General features: G+C 45.9%; 1 protein-coding gene across 13 annotated transcripts in view; it reads right to left on the reverse strand.

Annotated features, from left to right (window-relative positions):
• BRD4 (bromodomain containing 4) overlaps positions 1 to 13,142 on the reverse strand; it is a 130,282-nt gene that overhangs the window by 45,205 nt on the left and 71,935 nt on the right. For all 13 annotated transcript variants that reach the window (XM_059732441.1, XM_019486254.2, XM_019486248.2 and 10 more), the window contains one exon: positions 5,196 to 5,331. In XM_059732441.1, coding sequence (XP_059588424.1) covers positions 5,196 to 5,331 — 136 coding nt within the window. The remainder of the gene's footprint in view (positions 1 to 5,195; positions 5,332 to 13,142) is intronic.

Below are 13,142 nucleotides of genomic sequence, written 5' to 3' on the forward strand. Positions count from 1 at the left end.
TAGCAAGTCAGCCACAAGACAGGGTTATAATTGAGAAACCAAAAAAAATCCCAGATGACCGACACTTACCCATAATGCAGAAAAGAAAGCTTGTGTTATGAAGGATTTAAGTGGAGGATCTAGAGTGATTATGCTGGAGGCTCAGAACATAGCACTATTGTTGGTTGTAGCCATGTTGGTCTAAGGACACTGGCAGGCAAGTTTCTTTGGGTAAATGTGATCTCTTATATTAGATCAACTAAATAGTTGAAAAAAGTAGTAGCCATGAGTCTCCCTATGCTTAATGAAGGGTGTTTATGCCTGATAACTCACAACTAACCTTTTTCCAACTATTTAGTTGGTCTAAAACAAGATATCACATCTACCCAAAGAATCTGCCTATGTACTATACTATCACATTCTTAGAAATTCCAAGTACTACAAAAAACAATCCTCTACCTCAAAGATAGGTCTCCAACACAGGGGAAACAGCTGTAACAGAACTCACTTAGATAAAAAGAAATTAAAATCACAGAACTATAAACCCATAGTGAGGGCAGGTATGAGTGGTCCTGATTTGATTACTCAATTGAGCATGAGGAATGTCAAGTCTCAGCCACCTGACACTACTTTCTTCAAGATGCACAAAACCAGGCAATACAGGCAGATCCATCAAATCAAGATGTGGTACCATCACTAGAACCCTAACCCACCAAAAGCCTAACCCCCAGTAGGATACATATCTGGCACCTATAAAGGTCACTTCAAGAAAGCTGAAAATTATGAATCAACACAGCAGGCAAGGAGAATATGAACAGCATAAAATGCCAACAAGGATGAGAATCATGTCTGAACAGTTTACTAGATGCCCCAAAAGCTACAGTTGAGGAGATTGCTATTACTGATTAAAAACCCACTGAGGTTAGATGGGAAAGAGAAAGTAACTATCAAATATTATTTATACTAGCAGAGCACGTGGGAGCCCCAATCATGGACAGACCACACCATGCCATGGGTTCAGTAAGCAAACACCTGGGAAAGAGGGGGAGGCTGCTAACAATGAATAGAGACTACCAGAGAGAAAAAAAATACTGATAAGGGAAGCAGAAAGGACATAAGGAGAAGCCTGTGGCCAACAGACTGGAGGACAATAACAGTATTTATTTTAAGCTTGTTCTTACATATGTTAAAAAAGTACCTTTAATAGCCTCTCTTCAATTCTATAGGAAAAAGTATTAGACCTGTCAATAAAGATGTAGAAAAGGCAGAAGCTGTCATAAAAACATTTCACTTCTGAGTTTGGGAAAGAGATATATAATCTGCTATGAGTGCATCCAACCCTTTTCCATTCCAAAAGTGATTCTGAAGGATATTAAAATGGCAGCTAAAGCAGACATTTCTAAGCCAGGAGGCTGGAAAATTTTCACCCAAGCATTAGAAAAGGAGGCCAGGGCCACTGCGCTGATGTTAACGTCAACTCTCAGTGAGTCTTGAAGCACTGGGGAGGCTAACATCATGCTAATACTTAAAAAGGGTAAACAGGATGATGCAAATAACCAACTGCATGTACACATGACACTGATCCCAGGCAGAACAGAGCAACTAATACAGAGCTCAAGAATTAAAAGGAAGGTAATAATTACATCAGTCAAAATGGGTCTATTAAAAAAAAAAGATGCTGACGTTTTTGACAAGTTGATCTTTTTTATTTAAAATTAAATTATCTTCAAATCAATCAAAGCTGCAACTGTGTTGATGTGGCATCTTTAGACTTCTATATGGCACTTGCCTTTGTACTACATACCATTTTGATTAAGAAAATAGAAATAATACAAAAATCAACAGGACATGGTGCATTATTTAAAAATTAGGCAGCTCACCAATAATTAAATCTAACTGCAAACAGGGAATTCACCACCACCAAGCAGTTATGTTTTTAGTGGGGTTCTACCACAATAAATTCTTGTCACTACACTGTTTAACATACATTTTTATGACTGAACTGGATATAAACAAACAAACATAGTCTTCTGCAGACTTTATTGGTAAAGGTTAACAGATTTGGAGGCAGGGGGAAAAACAAAGAACAAAGCACTAAAATGGAGTGATCTGAACGACTGCCACACAATGCTCAAGTTTACATGAACACTGACACAAAATATAATCCACATCTGAATCCAGCCAAATGTGAAGTCTGAGACAAAGGAGTATAGCTTTACTTACAGAATGAGACATTCTGCCATGCAAAGCAGTAAGGTTTGAAAGCACTGGGGATAAATCAGCTGAACATGAGTGCCTAGTGTGAAGCTATGGCCAAAAAAGGGCTTATGCAATCCTTAGAGATATAACCACAGGTTGGGGAGAAGAAACGAAGCTACAATACCTCTGAATTTGCACGGGTGACTGCTGGTGAAACCCAGTTCTCATTTCCACCATTCAAAAATGCAAAACGTTGGAGGACTCAAAGAGGCAACACAGAATGAAATTAAAAGGATGGAAAACATGCCTTATTACTAGAGTTGAAGAAGCTTGATCTACTGATGTGGAACAAATATGATAAAGGAGTCTTCACTTTAACAGATAACATAATTAAGAGAAAACGGCTTGAGTTGATACAGGAAAAATGTAGGCTAGAAGTAACAAAAAGTTACCAGGAATATTAACTGCTGAACCAATTTACTGAAGACTGCAGAAGAATTCTCCATTGCTGGCTTTTTTTTATTAATCTAGGCTGGATGGTTTTCTTAAAATAAAAATGTACTTTAGTTCAAACAGGAGTTAATTCAGGAAAGTCCCACAGCCTGCAATAGGGTGCTTCAGACCAGAGGATCACAATAGTTCCTTCTTGCCCCAGAATCTATATAAACCTGTTACTGTGTTCTAATACACAAGAACATGGAGTTTGAGTTTATATGAACTGTTTTACAACCTGGAATGCAGCATATTGAGAACTGTTTAAATCTCCAGTATCCAAATGTAGAGATGTAAAAACATAGCCCAGCAGGACAGTCCCAGTAACCCACTGTGATTTTTAATAAAATGAGAAATAATTTAAGCAACTGGCTAAACTGCACAGGAACCTGCACACAACCCAGTTTCCCACCTGCAGATGTGTTGAAGGCTGACACCTGACCACAGGGTATTTATCTACCCTCATGGCAGCTCTTCTGATGGGAATGTACTCTGCAAATGGCTCTGACAGCCTGAGTTGTGCATCCCATGCAAAAAACCAATGCAAGACCAACAAATCAACACAGCCACCAAAATAAGGGTCAACTGGGCTTTAAATGTGGTGCAGCCAGGTGTAAGATGTTGGCACAAACTTGATTTCACCTCTACTGAAAAGTTCAAATCACAAAAAACCAGCAAAACACTCACTTTCCAGTAATGTCAGATTATTACAAAAAATACATAATCTTGTCATCAGTGCAAATGGCTCTTGGATACAGAACAGGTTTGGTGCACTGTAATGCTCCTCTCTCTGTTTTCATAAATTCCCAACAAAGCCTTCATAAGAATACTGGAGTGTTAGGGACCAGTTGGGTCATCATAAAGCCCAGCTCCCTCCAATCTCAAGTGTGAAATACAAAGCAGTAGGTAAGAATGTCCACTGCATGCTATAAGCACCCCCCTCAGCCATGCACAGTGCCTGAAGCTCAGGGACCTCAAAAACTATAACATACCACAAAAAGATCAGGAAAGAATAAAGGTATCACCCGTCATGGGCTTCTGCAATGACAGGGGATGTGTTCAGTAAAATGCGCCAGATTATCTAGGACGGGGCGGGCAATTACTTCAGGCAGAAGGCCACTTACTCAGTTTTGGCAGGCAGTGGAGCCCTGCATGGGTAGCCCCGTCCCTTGACAGGTCACCATCTTGGGACCAATGTCCCAGGGCCAGCACTGGTGGGGCCCAAAGTGGTACAGGCTGGCAGAGGTCTGTGGAGCCAGGCTGGGCTGCACCAGCAGGGACGGGGGGAGTTGGCCCAGCACCATAGAGCCCACGCCGGCTGGGACCCTGTGCTCCTGCCACCCTGCTCTGGGCCCAATGGCACTGGCCCCGTGCTCCCACTGACTCCCCGCCCACTCACACCCAGTGCCCCCCAGCCCCGCGGTACAGGCAGGGGGCAGCGCACAGCCCCGATCCCCTGCTTGCCAGCAGAGGAGAAAAAGCTGGTGCTGAGCACAGAGAAAAGCGGCCCCTCGCCCTTCCCATGGCCGGCACTCTCTGCTGCAGCCACTTGCAGCCCACGGAGGGCTGTCTGGAGCAGGCACAGGCAGCTCCTCCCCCGCCCCATGGCCGGTGCTCCCTGCTGCAGCTGCTTGCAGGGCTGTCCGGAGCAGGCACAGGCACCCCACGTGGGCTGCGAGCAACTGCAGCATTGGGTGCCAGCCATGGGGTGGGGAAGGGGCCGCTTCATTTTTGACAGGAACCAAGGGCAGAGAAATATTAATTTTCTATGTTTTTCAGGGGCCCCACAGGCCAGATAGAATGGTCTCGCGAGCTGTATTTTGCCCACGGGCTGTATTTTGCCCACCCCTGATCTAGGATGCCCCACTATGGAAGGCAGCCAAACAACAGAACAGTCCTTGCCAATATGAACTATGGGGAAAGCTTTGTCCTGACCTCAAATCTAGTGGTTTGACCCTAAGCATGAGAGCCACACAGTCCCAAGTGCTCATTTGTGTTGACAGCACCAAACAAATGCTGCAGACCTGGTTATCCTTCAGGTATTAATCCTTTCTTAATAAAAGCTGGCTATTCTGCCATGATGAATTAATTAAGCAAATCTGCAATTACATGAAGGCACAGTAAGACTCAAGGTAATGACAAACACGGCAGACCCAGCTCATCTATTTTGACTACTGGTAACTCTCATTGAGGTCTTTTACTGAGCACAGCTGGTATACTTAGCAACAAACAACAAAATGATAATCACTCTTATTACTAAAGCTCTTAGCTTGGAACCTTTGTTGAAAACTAGAGTGTTCGCAGATACAGCTCCCTGAAATGTAAGCACCTGATATCAATATTGAACACTGCATGCTGGAGGCCAGGTACTGCACCAAGATGAGGGTGGCTGTAGCATTAGTTATCTGATATAAAATTGTCCTTAAAAACAAACTAACGAAACAAAAAACCCATAAGTAGCCAAAAACAAAAGACTGGTGGAAAAGAGGACAAAACTCAGAGCAGTCAGTCAGTCTAGTACCTACCTGCTTCCTTCCTCCCACGTCCTCTTCCTTTTGTCTGGGATATTACAATTTCAGTTTCTTCCTGGGTCATTTCAGAGATTTTCTGCAGGAAAAGCTTTTCTAGAGCTTCTGCCATTAAGACTATGTCATCCCCTGGCTGGAAAAACAACAAATAAAATGAGTGAGGCATGGTATGCACTTCAGAGTTTTGCATCAGACTGTAACCTATATTATGATCTAGAAAAATTAAAATGTCACATTTAGGATTTTTCCTGGCATTTCTCTCTTTGATACTGAACTTAATCATCCCTGGGAATTCAAAATTCAACATCTCAGCACAGAGAGGCATCTTTCATTACAGCCTGAGTGCTATAATACTTCCTGCTCCTACACATGTGGTTTCTCTAACTTTACTTTAAAAAAAATGTTTTGCTCTTCTTAGCAATACTGTTTACACCAGGGGTGGGCAAAATATGGCCCACGGGCCGCATCCAACCTGCAAAGCCATTGTATCTGGCCTGCGGGGCCCCTAAAAATGTTTTGAAAGTGAAAATGCATCTGTCCTTGGTTCCTGTCAAAAATAACAGGGGCAGTAGGACCCAGGAGAATCCTCGACAGGCTCCTGCACCAGCGGGGCCTGCCTGGCCTTGCCCACCCCCCAGCCAAAAGCCCCAGAAGGGGCTTCTGGCCTGGGACCACATGGCTGCCCTGGTGTGGAAAGCTCAGGTAAGGGGGGCAGGGGAAGGGCAGGGAAGGAGCTGGTGCAGAGCGTGGGGAAAAGCGGCCCCCCCCCGCCCACCCCGTGGCCAGCATGCCCTGCTGCAGCCACTCAGCCCACACGGGACTGTCCTGAGCAGGTACAGGGAGCCCTATGCAGGCTGCAAGTGGCTGCAGTGCAGGGTGGTTGAGGAGTCGCTTTCCCCCCCACCAGCTTGTAACCCAGCCTCAGGAGGCTCCGGGCTCGCCCATCAATGCTGTGATTCAGTGGCAGCAGCTGCGGCTCCCCTGCTTGCCGCACCAGGCAGCGTTTGCTGCTGCTGCCACCTGCCCGGAGCTTGCGCTGCAGTAGGCTGCGGTGAGGCTGCCATCACCGCCTGAGCTGCCCAGCGCACGAGCTCCGGGCAGGCAGCAGCAGCAGGAAACGGTGCCCAGCATGGCGGGCAGGGGGCGGCCGCAGCTGCTGCCACAGCACAGGCCCAACAAGCAAGCCCAGGCTGGGTGTGGGGCCAGGTTACAAGCTGGTGCTAAGTGTGGAGGAAAAGTGGCCCCTCGCCCACCTCGTGGCTGGTGCCCCGCGCTGCAACCACTCGCAGCCCGTGTGGGGCTGCCTGTGCCTGCAGCAGGGAGCACTGGCCACAGGGCGGGCGAGGAGCTGCCTTATCTTGTGCTCTGCACCAGCTGCTTCCCTGCCAGCGAGCATGGCTATGTGCTGCCCCCCGCCTATACCACGGGGCTGGGGGGGGGACGACACTGGGAGTGAGCAGGTGCGGGAGCACAGGGCCTGCTCCGGTGTCCCAGGACCAGCGGGGCCCAGAGCAGGGCAGCAGAAATACAGGGTCCCAGCTGGCAGGGGCTCTATGGAGCCAAGCTAGCTCCCGGCTCCCTGCTGGTGCAGCCCAGCCTGGCTCCACAGATCCCTGGCCAGCCTGCACCCTGCTGAGCCCCACTGGTGCTGGCCCTGGGACACTGGTCCCAAGGTAGTAACCAGGGGGCAGGGCATCTGTCAACAGGCAGGGCTACCCATGAGGCCCTCGACAGCTTGCCAAAACTGGGTAAGAGGCCCTCTGCCCAAAATAATTGCCTGCCCCTGGTTTACATGCTGAAAGCACCCAAGAGACTGCATCCCACTGACTGAATGCTGAAAATACCCAGGTTAGACAATGCTTGCCCTGAAGGACTACTGCTCTCAACACACAATCCTCCATGGGTAGGTTATGTGGATACCACTTATAAGCAAATGAGTGATGAAGCATTGACCCAGCTTTGCAATGCGGAGAGAAGGGGAAGTGGGGAAGACAGACAGAGGAGTGGAGAAAGGAAAAGGAATGCTCCCAGATTGCTACCTGTAAGCAATCTGCTAGCTATATGCAGGCAACATGGCAGAAAGGTCTCTTAAGGAGGGAACCAGAGAATTAGACTGATAGCTCTTTGGTTTTTGCCAACACAAAGAGGAAAGCATGGAAGAAAATGATGGGCACCAAAGGATGGGATCAAAAGATGATTAAATCAACTTCTCAGAATGGGAGTACTGGGAGACTTTGAAACAAGAGATGCAATTTATATTTCATGCACAGGTGAAGACAGACAGGGGCTGAAACAGACAAAGTGCTGCATTCCCTTATCTTATTCTCAACAGACTGGATCCAAACAATTTGCCAAGAATACTGTAGCAGTCAAGATTTGTATGATAAATGCTTGGAGAAAAGTTTAGTCTGTGTGGACAAAGGCTGGGAATTTTAAGGACGATATATATGAAAACCTAAAAAAGGATTTAGTAAAGAACTTTGTGCATTTGTCCAGTGAGAGGGTCCAGTCAAAGATGACAACCTGGTTAGCAACTAAAATGCCTAGAAGAAAGGTGATTAAAAAAAAAAGGCAGAAGAGGGAAGGCCTTGAAGGAAATGTTCTGGTTATGTTATCAATTAAATAACAAAACTTCATATCCATCTGTTAAAAGCAGCTGTGGATGAAAGGAAACAGCTCTTTGGCAGAGAGACAGGGGATGGAGAAGACAGAGACAGAGGTTTGTCATCTGCAGAGAATATAGTTAAAAACAGGCTGGTGGATAAAAGTATGTAAAGGGATGATGCAGAAGGACAAAACAAAAAAGACTTTCAAGTCTCTGTCCTTGAGGGACAAAAATCGGAGAGAACTGGAGAATGACCCACCACGAAACACAAAGAGCAGACAGGAAAAATACGAACAGGTGGCCAAATTTCAAGCAGCAAAGATTGACTGCTGGTGTTGAACGCTGCAAGAAGACAAGGAAGAACAGAGAGATGGGTATTGACCCTGAGATCTAGCAAAAATTATGTTGTTAGTTACTCTAGTAATGGCTGATGTAGAGAAGGCTAAAGCACTGAATGCCTTTTTTCTTCCTTGAGTCTTCGAGAAAAAAAGGTCAGGTATTAGTTTATTAGTGAAGCTGGCAGCATGGGAAGGATATGGGAGGAGATAAGCAGCCTAGAGTAGTGGATGAATAGGTTGATTTGTTACTTAGGGAAGGTAGAGTCTTCCAAGTACATCAGGGCTTGATTGAAGGCATCCTACAGTACTCGAGGAATTAGCTGAGGTAATTTCTGAACCACCAGCTCTTATCTTTGAGAACTCCTGGAGGTCAGGTGAGATACTGGATGAATGGAGGAGGGTAAACATAGTGCTCATCTTTGTGAAAGGGAAAGAGAATGCAGGTTAATTACAGACCAGTCAACACAACCTTGATACTGGGAAAGATTATGTGGTAGAGCAAAGAATGTATTTCTAAGCACCTGGAAGAGAATACAGTCATCAGGAACAGTCAACATGGACTCATCAAGAGCAGGTCACACTTGACCAACCTGATTTCCTTCTACAAGATGATAGGTTCCATAGATGGGGGAGAGCACTGGATGTGATAGATGGCATACCTTGACTTTGTCATGGAAGATGGTGTCAAATGCCTTGCTATTCTCATTAACAAGCTAAGGAAATACAAACTAGATAAAAGTACTGTACAGGGTATACATCACAGGTTAGATTATCATTCTGTGGGTAGTCATCAACAGGTCAACGTCTAGCTGGGAGAGGGTATCAAGTGAGATTCCCCAAAGGTCTGTCTTGAATCCAGTACTATTTACTATCTTCATTAATGATATGGAAGATGGCACTGAGTGGAGTGTATATTTAGCAAACTTGCAGATGACACCAAATTGGACAGAGTTGCAGACACTCCAGAAGGTAGGGCTAGGATCCAGAATGACCTGGATAAAAGATCCAAAATTTGAAGCTCAAGGACAAGTGCAAAGTCTTACACTTTGGATGGAACATCTGTATTAAAATACAAACCAGGGAGCAACTGTTTGGCCTGCAGTTCTGCTGAAAGAGATATGGAGGTTATCACAGACTACAAGCTGAATCTGAGGCAAGTGTGTGCACTTCGTGCAAAGAAAAAAAAGGCAACAGCATACTGAGCTGTACAGTTAGGAGTATAACACAAAAAAGTCAAGGGAAGTAACTCCTCTGCTCTATTTGGCATAGTGAGGCTTCACCTGGAGAGCTGTTGCTGGTTTTGAACACTGCACTAGAAAGTGTTCAGCAGAGAGCAATAAAAAAAAGTGATCAGAGGTCTCTGAATCATGACTTATGAGTAAAAACTGAATGAATTAGGATTATTTAGACAAAGGTGAATTAAAAGTTATATTTTTAAAAAGCATTAAATAAATCTGAATTTTATTTATATTAAAAAGTTTCCTTTTTAAAAGTAAGCCATCTTAAAGTGAAATATGAATGTAATACAGCATAAACTGAAGTATACATTTAGTACAATCTATTAAAGTAATTTAAATAAAATCTGTTTAGTCAATGACCTTCTACTAAACACTCTGGGGTTAAAGACTGATTTTCTTCTATGTAAGAATGAGGGAGAAAGACATCCAATCTTTGAGGTTAAGTTTTAAAAATATGGCACAATATTTCACATTAGAGACCTGACCCTGCAAGGGATGCAGGGTCTATACTACAGGGGATGTGCAAAGGATCAGCAAAGCCATTACAGGTGTTAGAACCTGGCCTCTAATTCTAGCAGATAACATCATGTGAACTCCTTGATCAGGATTATCCACTGAGCCCACTTGGACAGTATAAAACTTCTATTTTATCCTCTCTAATCACTCTGATTAGTTCAGCTCTCAAATCATGAATATTTGATTCTGCACCCAAAATGGAGGCTTCTTTTCCAGCTCATGGAAAAATACAATAGTTTGCTCAGTAACTACCAACCCTCAACTTCTGAATAATTCTGGGTATTTCAGTCAAATGGTTTTTCTTAGTCTCTTTGCATATATAAGGAAATGTTAACATTAACTTCAAGTGCTCTATCCATGTCTCTATACTAATATACTACAGCACATAAGGCCAGGGGGTTACATTAGTACAAATCATGAATTGTTAGGGGAGAGGCTTTTATTTTGTTTGGGGGAGGGTGGGAAGGGAATAGTGTGGTGGGTTGTCAGGGAGAAGGAATCTTGGATTTGTTCTTAATTTCCTGAAGTGCTGGTTTAGTGTTTAATTAAAATTCAAGTTACCATGTTAAATGCAGCTTGATATAAATATGAGCAAAGAGTTAAATCATCTACTGAGTAAAAATATATATTTCACCATTTTATAGTATAGTAAATTGTAGGGTTTCTAACAATCCAAACATGTTAAGATGGATCTATCTGAACCTGTGTACCTTGGAAACATACATACCAAATCTACTGTTAAAACTATTTAATTGTAAATCAACATGTTATAATTAAATCAGTCAATAAAAAGACACCTTTCTTTAAAAAACAAAAAGGAAGTATAAAATTGGAAAGTTGATAAAAAATAAATTATTTAAATTGGGCTTTTGGCTTGTTGATTTAAATCAGGGGTGTCCAACCTTTTTGAATGTGGAGCCAGATCACGAACTTTTTATCACCCAGTGGCAGGAGAGCCATATTCAAAGGCATCACAAGAAGTGGTATCATATCAGGACGTAATGTCACGTGACCTTTGACACCAATGAAGTTGCAGGGGTTGACATGGTGCTGGTTGACATGGCATGCATGCCCAGGTTGACATGGTGCTACAGGAGCTGCTTGGCTACAACCAGGTTGACCTGGTGCTGGAGAAGCTTCAGGGCAAGGACAGGGTTAACCTGGGGCCCGCCCAGCCTGCCAGTGCCATGCCTGGGTTGACATGGTGCTGCAGGACCCGCCTGGGCAGAACCAGGTCAGCACTGGCCAGGAAAAGCAGCATGCAGCTGAAGCCAGCTTCCCATGTGCTGCTGGGGACGGGAGAAGCCGGCCAGGTCTGCGCCGGCCAGCAGAAGCGGCAGCAGAGCCATGTGCTGCTCAGGACTGACTGGTGCAGGCTTGTCCTGTCCCGAGCGGCACACGGCTCTGCTGTCACTTCTGCTGGCCAGTGCAGACCTGGCTGGCCTCCTCCCATCCCCAGCAGCTCCCCAGCAGCACGTGAGAAGCGGCCCCCTCGGGGCCTCGCCCATGGGCACCCAGGGGAAAACTGGCCGGGGGAGCAGGTGCCGCCTTGCTGTGGGGCAGGGCAGGGCAGGCTTCAAGCAGGTGGGTGAGAAGGCAGGCACAGGCTGGCTTGGCCTCCCACGCGGGGCTGCTTCCTGGGCCCCGCAGGGGTAAGCAGCTCCCTCCCCTTGTTGCCAGCTGGGGCCCGCGGGCCGCCCCTGCCCGCCTCGCCGCGGCTCCACGCTCCGCAGCACTCCCTGCCTGCCCCGCTGCCGCGGCTCCGCAGCACTCCCTACCTGCCCCACTGCGCTCCCTCCGTGCTCTCTACCCACCCTGCCACCCCGTGCTCCCTGCCCACCTTGCCGCGCTCCCTGCCCGCCTTGCCTTCGCCGTGAGCTCTGCGCTGCTGCGGCTCCACGCTCCATGGCGCCGCCGCAGCTACCGCGGCTTCGCACTCCGATTTAAAAATCAGCTTGATTTATATGAATCCATTCTGCTTTAGTTTGGAAAATAAAGACTAAGGGGAGAAACTGATAACAGTCTTCAAATACCTGAAGGGTGCTTGTAAAAAGAGACGGATAAACCATTCTCTGTGGCCACATGGGACAGGACAAGGGAGGAATGGTCTCAAATTGCCATAAGGGAAATTTTGGTTGGGTATTAAGATAAATTTTCTCACACTAAGGGCATATAAGTATTGGAATAGTCTGCCCAAAGAGGCTATGGAACCTCTAACTTTGGAAATTTAAGAGCAAGCAAGGCAAACACTTGTCTAGCATAGTTTAGCCAGGAATCATCCTGCCTTGAGCAGGGGGGTTGGACTAAACTTCCTGAAGTCCCTTCTGCGACTGCTTTCCTAAAATTAGGAGTCAGCTAGATCAATGAAGCCAGGTGGAGAATCAAAAACAGAATAAGGGAACACCAGACAACGTATCAGCCTGGAGACAAAGGGGTGAAGAACAATTGGGCAACAGTCTGGCAGGAAAGCTAGTAGGCTAAAGCATGGTTTTAGTACAAAGGAAAAGAATCCAGGAAGAGTGGATTTAGACTGAGTGAATGGAGACACTGGGAAAGCAGAAAACAAGAGGGTGGGATCACCTGGTAACATAGTGGTGAGCAAACAAAAACCCTTGTGCCAGTGACTGAGAAGGCGTGTGTACTAGGATAAAGGGGGCAAAAACATGAAATGGTAAATACTGCCTGATTATACTGAGGTTGAAGATATCAGCAAGACCCTGTGTGGCAGCTACCTTGCCACATACGGAGTCTACCCACGATAGAATTGTCAGAAAAAAAAGTTTCTCTTGAATATCTAGTGCCTGGTTTAGATGACACTCTTGTTTACACACTATTATGCTTTCCAAAGATTTGCTGACCTCTGTCTTCTACCTTCATAGTTGGTAGGGTTGGAAGGGACCTGAGCAGATCATCAAGTCCGACCCCCTGCCATGGCAGGAAAGAGTACTGGGGTCAAATGACCCTGGCAAGGTGTTCATCCAGCCTCCTTTTAAAGACCCCCCAGGGTAGGAGCCAGCACCACTTCTCTTGGAAGTTGGTTCCAGATCCTAGCTGCCCTGACAGTGAAGGAGCACCTCCTGTCTAGCTTGAATCTACCCTCTGCCAGCTTGTGACCGTTATTTCTAGTCACTTCTGGTAGTGCTTGGGGGAACAGGGACTCCCCCAATGCCTGCTGGTCCCCTCTGACTAAACAGCCACTAGATCCCCCCTCAGCCTTCTCTTGTGGAGGCTGAACAGGTTCAGGTCC

The sequence above is a fragment of the Alligator mississippiensis genome, chromosome 8, assembly GCF_030867095.1.
Source record: "Alligator mississippiensis isolate rAllMis1 chromosome 8, rAllMis1, whole genome shotgun sequence".
Classification (NCBI taxonomy): Eukaryota; Metazoa; Chordata; order Crocodylia; family Alligatoridae; genus Alligator; species Alligator mississippiensis.